This window comes from Gossypium raimondii, chromosome 6 (genome assembly GCF_025698545.1).
Source record: "Gossypium raimondii isolate GPD5lz chromosome 6, ASM2569854v1, whole genome shotgun sequence".
Classification (NCBI taxonomy): Eukaryota; Viridiplantae; Streptophyta; class Magnoliopsida; order Malvales; family Malvaceae; genus Gossypium; species Gossypium raimondii.
In genome coordinates this window covers 13,423,463-13,432,498 of record NC_068570.1, presented here as the reverse complement: position 1 = coordinate 13,432,498, position 9,036 = coordinate 13,423,463, and the positions used below count along the sequence as shown (strand labels likewise).

The window sequence follows — 9,036 nt, the reverse complement described above, 5'->3', positions numbered from 1 at the left end:
CCAAAGTTAATTTTTTATAATATAAACATTGACAAAATATATTTTTCAATAAGTTGGTATTGATAGTCAACATAAATAACATTGTTTATGTTCATGAATAATCAGCTCAATCGTAAAAACCATTACCGATAGTACAAAATAGATATAATGAATAATATTTATTTATTTCGATGAGTATTTAATTTCATCATTTCAATAATTGATCAAATATAATAAAGTTACAGCGTTAAGGACACCAAAATCAAAACATTATAGCTAAACACCTTTATTGTCCCTTATAAAATTATTTGGATTTCTATGGTATAATTAATTTTCTCAGAACATGCACTCATCTCTCATTTTCTCCCACGTCTCTCTTTGTCCTTGCTAGATTGCAAAATTTGGTTGTAGAGCTTGCGGTAAATAGAATATTTGTCAACATTACATAATTGATTATCAATTTTTAAATATATTAATTTAAATGAACAAGACGTATGAGGTCCTTATAAATGTCTCCACTAAAACAGAACAATAGCAGCAACCGGAAAACAAAGAAGAAAAACTTAATCATGGCTCGCTTGACGTTGGTGTCCTCCATCATCCTTCTGCTATGCTCCGTCGCCGCCGGATCAACTTTCGAGGACTCCAACCCCATCCAGATGGTATCCGATGGCCTCAGCGGCTTCGAATCCTCCGTTCTTCGTGTCATCGGTCACACTCGTCATGCTCTCTCCTTCGCCCGTTTTGCATACAAGTAAACCATCATTCCTTCATCAGAGACGCTTGTCTTAGTTCTCTTTTGTTTTCCAGGTAAACGAAAAAAAAAAAACAGTGAAAATTGGGATGAAAAATTCTGGGTTTTCTTTTGCAGGCATGGGAAGAGGTATGAAAACGTGGAGGAGATGAAGCTACGGTTTCAGATTTTCAAAGGCAACTTGGATTTAATCAGATCCACTAACAAGAAGGGACTGCCTTACACTCTTGCTGTCAATCGTGAGTTACTACTGTTTCTCTTTTCCTTAAGTTCATTTCAGTATATATCGGCGGTCTGCCGGAGAACCAGTGGTGTCTGATGCCGATACCCAACTGATATTTTATTACAAAGTGTAAATAGGTTGACTTTGTCAGCTGTGAATGATCTGATTTAGTTGAGCTCAGTTTCCAGTATGTTTGGTTACAGACCAACTCTATCCCGACACGTCGACTTGATGAATCTGTGAATTAATGATCTTTCATATTTCACTTCCCGCTTGACCTTTTCAACTAAAACTTGGCTTTATTTTACTTCAATTTTGATTTTTACTTTATTCGTGAACTGCTTTGTTTATTGCAGAGTTTGCTGATTGGAGCTGGGAAGAGTTCCAGAAACACAGATTGGGGGCTGCTCAAAACTGCTCTGCTACCACAAAGGGCAATCACCAGCTCACTGATGTCGTCCTTCCTGATTCGGTACTTTCACATGGAAATACAAAATTTGTACTACGTTTTGTTGTAATTAATTAGATATTTACTATGTTATCCGAATTTTTCATTATTTTGAGGTACCTTTGACCGTACTATATATTCGGACATAGTATGTACAGATTCTCCCTTCAAAAGCTGAATATACTTATGTCAAACACGTACCCGTATTAGATTTTAGGTCTGATATTCTATAAAGCTACTTGACTCTTGTGCTATGTGATATGTGCAGAAAGACTGGAGGCGAGTGGGCATAGTTAGCCCAGTCAAAGATCAAGGCTCTTGTGGATCTTGCTGGACATTCAGGTTAGCTTTCGATGATGATATAGCTAGTGCTTTTTCAACCAAACTGTTTAACTTAGCTTGTAAAAATTCCTAGTTGTAATGCATCTGCATATTTTTCAGTACCACTGGAGCTCTTGAGGCAGCTTACCATCAGGCATTTGGGAAAGGGATCTCCCTATCTGAGCAGCAGCTTGTGGACTGTGCTGGAGCTTTTAACAACTTCGGTTGCAACGGGGGGTTGCCATCCCAAGCCTTTGAGTACATCAAATATAACGGCGGCCTCGATACGGAGGAGTCATACCCTTACACTGCAACAAATGGTCTATGCAAATTCTCTTCTGAAAATGTTGGTGTTAAAGTCCTTGACTCTGTCAACATTACCTTGGTAAGTTCACAAACACCATTTCCCTTCTGTCTTTTGAATCTAAAAATGTATAAATAAATATATAATCCGTGCTATTTATCACAGGGTGCTGAAGATGAATTAAAGCATGCAGTTGCCATGGTCCGGCCTGTTAGTGTGGCATTTGAAGTTGTCACTAGTTTCCGTTTTTACAAAAGTGGGGTTTATACCAGTAAAACATGTGGCAGCACACCCATGGTAAGTATTTTCCTCACTATTATTTGCATAATTTACGTTAGAGAAGAAGTATGGACTGCTAACAATAGTGATATATGGCAGGATGTGAACCACGCTGTTCTTGCAGTTGGGTATGGAGTCGAAAATGGCGTTCCATATTGGCTCATTAAGAACTCATGGGGTGCAGAATGGGGTGACAATGGCTACTTCAAGATGGAGATGGGCAAAAACATGTGCGGTAAGTCTCAACATTTCACAGCAAATTATCTTTTGGTCAAAATTTTCTAAGTTGTGAGTTTAATTCTTATATTCTAATTCAATTATGAATGAAGATGAAATTTCAAATTTCAAAAAAAAAAAAGATAGAAACTAAAAGTGACCAATACGATTAAAGTATCATGGAACCCTTGTACTAGTACTAGAATTAGATTGCATTTTGTCCCTCTATTTAAACAATGGATAAACTAATCCCTATACATTAGATGTAATAATAAATTGATCATTTCTATTAAAATTTTCATCTATTAATACTATTAAAACTAACTTGGTTGACAGAATAACTAAACAATGACATGTGACGTGCCGCATGATCAATTTTTAATAGCAAAAATGGATAAAATTTTTAACAAAAATATCAATTTGTACTTACATCTAATGTATAGGGATTAGTTTGTCCATTATTTAAGAAGACAAAATACAATTTGACTCTTAATATAAGGTCATTCATGATACTTTTACCAACCAGTACAGAAACTAATACCATATCTTATAATTACATCTAGCATTTAATTGATTCCCCTTTATTTCATGGTAGGTGTGGCAACTTGTGCATCATACCCAATTGTTGCTTGACCCAGTCGATGAACCGTGTTGGATCATGTCATTTCTTTGTGTTATAGAAGGCGTCTAGTTATGGTCTACAAATGTTGTAGTTGTTCGGGGTTATGGTCTAGTTGAAACCCATGGGTTCATGTACAATAAGGATCCAAAGACATGTAAGATGCAAATCTGCTGTACACAACAAAGGTGTAAATTTTTATGTTGTAATGCTTGTTGTGTAATAGCTTGTCAACATTGGAAACCAATAGGGGTTTTAATAACAATACAAACGAACCTTTTCGTGTAGTAGTTGAATTATAGTTGGCATACATGAATAGTTTCATTTAAAAAGAGACAACCAAACACAAAATTGAAGAAGTCAGGACCTCGAACGGTTTCGCCTCCACCACATATCGCTTTGGTATCATACTTGCACGCTCTCATACAGTCAGGGCAGTAGGTAACCTGCATGATAAAGTTGGCGTATCCTTTTCAGAAAATAGGGTGGTAATGCTTGGGTGAGAAGATCACTAATCATGAAAAGCAACTTATTAAGCCTTCTTCGATAATATAAACGGAAGGATAAAACTTCTAATAACAAACCTCCAATAACTTAGGCTGGAAAGAGGCATCAAGCATTACATCCACACCGTACATTGCCCTAGACTTTGGATCATGCATCTCTGGATGTAGTGATGCAGCTGACTCGAAGACAGATCTTATCATGCTTTTTACTCTCTGGTGGATGTCAAGCCATTTAACTGTAACAAACACATAAGTTGTCAATAGAAAAAGGAGTTAAATATTGCCTTCCAAATTGTGCACATTCATTTTATTCAAGGGAAAGGCAACCTAAAGGAACAAATCAGGGCAAGCACATGTACCTTGATGCTCCTTCTCAAACTCCCTAACGAACTCTGGTGTGTTCATGTGATTCAACCTCCGACCATAGTTCTGAAAGTCATAGAACAATTAAATTACATGTAAAAATATGAAGGTAACACTATTCTTAATTTAAAGGAAAGAGTTCCCATTTGCCTTGCAGATATCAAGTACTTTTATTTTGCCACTTTCTTTTTAAATTCCACAGAAAGTGCATTAATTTCATGGGCAAGCAGAAATATATGTACTCTTTTCAAGCTGCCAAAAGAAACTGCCACTACATACCATAACAGTGAAGTGAGTCTCGTACTCAAAAAGACTATGCTTCTCAAGGGAATATAGATTGTTTGCCAACCGGACCTGAATAAACAGGACAAACAAAATAAGGTATTTTAAGGGCAGAAAATATTTAAGCAAGGAAAGACCTCTAAAGGAAACTCATTCTGTATATGGCATGAGCATCTCATTGAGAAAACAGAATGTGCATTACCCAGAAGACATCTGCAAGGAAGATTTCCAGAGGATTTATACTGCGAACCAGTACAATATAACGAAGATCACACTTTTTTCCTTGAAACAAAGCAGGATGCTCAATGTACTTCTGGCATATTTTTGGACCAGTTTCCATGAGACGGATAATAGCAGATAAATTATCAGTAACAGTTGTATCAATAGTTCGTGCCATGTTCCAAGGTTTCAAGATCCATAGATTGTTTAGCCCATCTCTCTTGCGTAGACAATAGTCACCAATAAGTTGAGATAGATGTGTTTCAAGATTATAAGTAGGTTGCAACCATCCAGGAGATCCTTGTGCCTATTACAAAGAAAGAAGAGACAAGTTAAAGTTAGTTGACCTCAGTTAAGAGAAGAGTTTAATATTTGTATCAAGTTTTAGTGTATCAAAAGAAATACGATTGTCGTGGGAAAATATAAGTATGCAGTTTAGTATCATAATTAATAAAAAAAGAATTGATTCTTGAAAACAGGGTCCTGTTGCGACCATTCAAATGTGAAATAAGTTAACAATTTCAACCTTTTGTATGGTATCTGCCAAATGATGTTTCATCACGAGACAAGCCTCAAAAGGAAATTGGTTTATGTATTGTTGATCTGTTATTCCCACAGCTTTTTTCACCTCTTCATCTATCTGCAAACTTGTCCATATGATATCTGCATCCTTTGGCTCATTTGCTGCAAGCGTAACGAGAATTCATAATCTCACATCAGAAAGAGTATTAAATCCAACAAATAAAACAAAGGTATATTCAACACAAAACAGATTTATGATTTGCTGCATAAAAATGAACATTTGCAAAATTAGCCCTGCACGGACGGTAGCACGGATGGTAGCACATACTGATAACAAATTCTGGCCGTGTCAAAAATTCTTCAATTTGAGGTATGTCGGTGTAAACACGTAATGCACTCCCATCACTGCGATGTACAACAGTAGTTGCAGAAGATTTTACAGACAGAGAAGGTAAACATTTTGATTGCAATTTCTTTAAATGCTTCTCATATTCCTGCATGAAGTGATGTGAATTATTAAGAAACCAAGAAGCAGAGTAGCAGACCACAGTTTAAATGGAAACAGACATAAATCCAACAATGGGATAAAATACTTGAATAAAATATTTCTGTGGCGTGTAGAACCAAGCTGTAAGTCTGGCTGAACGCTGCTTGTCCTCCTCAATGCCAAATAGATAATCACGAGTGCACTCATCGCCTCTCTTAACATTCTGAGTTGGCCATAATATTGAAAAGCTGAGAAAGAAAGTTAACACGTGTCATGACTCTGCATGAATGGACCTCAAAATACCTTTATTGCAAGAGCAGAAAAATTATACTACACAAATGGATGAATCAATATGCAGTAACATGCAGCTCCGAATTTGTAAAACTTTGTATAACACTATATAACTACAAAACTGCTGAACAGAGTAATAAAGACCTCACTGCTGATGCCAGTTTCCCCTCTGGCATGAAGAGAAAAGGAGCCATCCTGAAATTTGGTTCATCACTATGCCGCAAAGCTGAACCCAGTTCATCCATAACATACCTGTGAAGGAAAATAAAACTTAATATTTTCATGATAATCAAATATAATTAATTTATAAAGCATCTTCGAAACGATGATCCCCTCGCATGAATACGTCATTATCATTTCATCCAGTGAAAGTAAGTAAGCCAAAAATCCATAATGACACCCCCAAATTTCCAGTTGTAAGCAAACTCTTGTGGTTTTTAATGTTTAAACCTTGCCTAGATACTGATCCTTGCTTCCAAGAAATTCAACAAATGATCAAACATGGTCTAAGATACAAAAGATCAATGTAAGAGACATACCATACAGGATTTTCATCAAGCTTTTCCTCATCTGCGAGTCTATAAGTCATTAAATATAACCACATTGCATTAAGAACACGATCAGCAAGAGGTTCTTCAGCAGTCCATTCAGGCAGACGTAGCTGAAGCATTGAATCAACAATATGATTTTCAGATTCTAAGATTTTGGATGCATCAACACCATTCAATGAGGAAAGAGTGGGAAGGGATTCAAGAACTTCCACAGCACTATCTCCGAGTGGGCCAGGTATATCCACCTGCAAGATCAATTATTTTAAGATGAAATACGACCTTCCAATTGTCTCAAACCTATTGTAGCACCATGTGTTCTCATTAGAATACAAAAGCAATGTTTTCCAACAAACATACCTCCAAAGATTGTAAGCAATAAAAGGCCTTCAAGAGTCCAAACAAATCACTGACTGAATTTTCTTCAATCAGATTGCCTCGAATGTTCAAATATGAAAGATTTGGCATCTCAAAAGGCGAGAACGCCTGAAAAAGAGAAAGCAGAATCATCTTGCATCTTCTTTCCATGTTATGATTAATTTTGTAAACGGAAGGAAAACGCAATGCATGTTAGACCTTATTGATCAGATTATGGATGCCTCTATTCGAAAGGTCAAGTGAGGTCACACTTTGCAAAGGAAGGTTTCCCTGATGACTACTTGCAGGATTATCCTTCCCATACACATCAGCACAAAATCCCAATGCCCACTCACCAAAATTATGGGTAAATCTAGAGTTATAGATTTCGAGTTTGGGACATCCTTGAAGAATTGCATCTTCCATGCCACAGTCACTATAAACAAAAACAGATACTCATTTAATAGAAACCCAACTAACAGTAACTTTAAATACTTTCTTCTTCAAGAATGAACAAGACAAAACCTTTTTTCAAGAACTGGATTATTGTTCAACCAAAGAGCCTTTAAGTTCTTAAATTTAGTAACTTCCTCAACAAGTTTCTCCTGGTTTTCCAGCTTGTTCCCGCACAAGCTAAGTGCCAATAAATCCTGCGACCAAAACAGAACAATCCATAAGTTAAAGTGACCTGGAATAAGGTAAAGTATGATAGAATGATGGTTGACTAACCGGAAATTTAGTGGATAAGTTGAGAGAAAGGAAGGTGGCGTCGTCAAGTCCAAGCTCCTCGAGCTCCAACCATCTCACAAATCCATCTCCGGTCTCTTTCGCGTTTCGAATTTCGCTCTCCAAAACTTCCTCGGCGGTCATTTTCCCGCCACTTTCAGCGGCCTGTTCTGAACCGCCGTCGTCTTCGACGTCCACGCACATTAGAGCAGCCATCCGCTGCACCAACCCCGGAACCTCCTGCAACTGCAATCAATCACAGAACATATCAGTTTTCACTAAAAAAGAACTTCAAATGAATTCTGATTATTTAAAAAAGAAAAAAAAATCGAACCTGTTTGTAGGCGTCCGGGAGGCGAAATGTCCAGGCATGGTCGATGAGGAAAACATTGGAGTCTTTAGCCATGGTTTCGGAGGTTAACAATAACCGTCTCTGACGGCCTTCCTCGCAGGGTTCAATCTCGAAGTGAGCTCCGCCATCAAATGTTTCCGATGCTAGCTTCTGGAAGAGTTTAAAATGAAGTGATTGGGGCAGCCCCGATGCTGCTAAAAGCAGATCATGGACTTTCACGAAGTCCTCGTAAGTTTCGATTCTACTGCCATTACTTGCATTTGTGGCCGACATTAGTGTTGGATGACAGCAACTATGGTGGAGAGCGAGGATTTAGCCTTTAAGATGAAGGGTTTTTGCAGTTGAACCGAGGTACTCCGAGATTTTAAAGGTCGACGATAGACCAAAACAATGGCCTGGTTATCTTTCTGTATGCAAGAGTGTCAAGAAGCCCAACTAAACTTAACATTGGGCCAAACTAATTTAGTCCATGTACTATGATTTAGATGTTTTTATTTTCTATTCTTTTCAAATTTTGAAATTTCAATCTTGACCCAAACGGTATCAATTTATTAGGTTAAATTATTTCTAAAATATTATGTGGCAAACATATGATATTATCATATTTGTAATGTCATGTCAACTTGTTATTTCCGTCTAATACTTAAAAACAATACAATTTAACTATTATCGTTTAGGTCAAAACTAAAATTTCAAAAGTCAAAATATGCATGAACTAAAATCGAAATGCAACTATTAATCTATAACTTACACATAAGACAAAGACTCATAATAGAATTTGACCTAATTAATCTATACATCTTTATATAACATGAATGATATATGGTTTCTTTTGTTGACACATTTGTTCTCTCTCTCACACACATTATATGAAAGTGATCAAATTTTAGTTTTAGTTAATGTTTTTTAAATCGTGTTGGTGGTTGAATTGGTCAGGCTACCAGTTCGTTGGTCTAATTAAAAAATATTAAAAATATAAAAATAAAAAAAACAATTCAAAATTCTTGGTTTAATCGGTTTTTAACTAGTTCAATCGCCGATTCAATTGGTTTTTTAGCCAGATCAATCAGTTCATACCGGTTCCCAACCTAACTTATTCAAATCCACTTTTCGAAGCGATCTCTGGTCGATTCTTAATTCGGTCCAGTTCAAATAACATTAGTTTTAGTATCTTAACCATGCCTAAATTTGAGATTTAACATTTATCCTGTAATTTCTAACATAATTTGGTTCTTATATT

General features: G+C 36.6%; 2 protein-coding genes across 2 annotated transcripts; one reads left to right on the top strand and one right to left on the bottom strand.

Moving 5' to 3' along the window:
- The first annotated feature begins 360 nt into the window (after window positions 1-360).
- On the top strand, window positions 361-3,430 carry LOC105772929 (thiol protease aleurain). The gene is made up of 9 exons (XM_012594437.2): window positions 361-398; window positions 507-733; window positions 851-972; window positions 1,313-1,428; window positions 1,673-1,746; window positions 1,846-2,110; window positions 2,195-2,326; window positions 2,408-2,543; window positions 3,120-3,430. The coding sequence occupies exons 2-9, from the start codon at window positions 549-551 to the stop codon at window positions 3,155-3,157; spliced, it is 1,068 nt and encodes a 355-aa protein (XP_012449891.2). The 5' UTR covers window positions 361-398; window positions 507-548; the 3' UTR covers window positions 3,158-3,430.
- Window positions 3,302-8,144, bottom strand: LOC105772928 (uncharacterized). Its single transcript, XM_012594435.2, has 15 exons — window positions 7,779-8,144; window positions 7,448-7,690; window positions 7,244-7,368; window positions 6,938-7,154; window positions 6,722-6,847; window positions 6,353-6,609; window positions 5,958-6,065; window positions 5,629-5,770; window positions 5,364-5,529; window positions 5,040-5,197; window positions 4,497-4,820; window positions 4,292-4,366; window positions 4,009-4,078; window positions 3,728-3,885; window positions 3,302-3,589 (listed from the first exon to the last, which is right to left on the bottom strand). The coding sequence occupies exons 1-15, from the start codon at window positions 8,067-8,069 to the stop codon at window positions 3,440-3,442; spliced, it is 2,610 nt and encodes an 869-aa protein (XP_012449889.1). The 5' UTR covers window positions 8,070-8,144; the 3' UTR covers window positions 3,302-3,439.
- Window positions 8,145-9,036: the final 892 nt, after the last annotated feature.

Bases quoted from the DNA above. Each gene is read 5' to 3' on its own strand.
- LOC105772929 (XM_012594437.2), top strand. From the start codon at position 549: ATGGCTCGCTTGACGTTGGTGTCCTCCATCATCCTTCTGCTATGCTCC. The intron at 2,327-2,407 runs GTAAGTATTTTC...GATATATGGCAG, and splicing joins CATGTGGCAGCACACCCATG to GATGTGAACCACGCTGTTCT. The intron at 2,544-3,119 runs GTAAGTCTCAAC...ATTTCATGGTAG, and splicing joins GATGGGCAAAAACATGTGCG to GTGTGGCAACTTGTGCATCA.
- LOC105772928 (XM_012594435.2), bottom strand. From the start codon at position 8,069: ATGTCGGCCACAAATGCAAGTAATGGCAGTAGAATCGAAACTTACGAG. The intron at 7,691-7,778 runs GTTCGATTTTTT...GATTGATTGCAG, and splicing joins TCCCGGACGCCTACAAACAG to TTGCAGGAGGTTCCGGGGTT. The intron at 4,367-4,496 runs GTAATGCACATT...CTGTTTATTCAG, and splicing joins TCCTTGCAGATGTCTTCTGG to GTCCGGTTGGCAAACAATCT.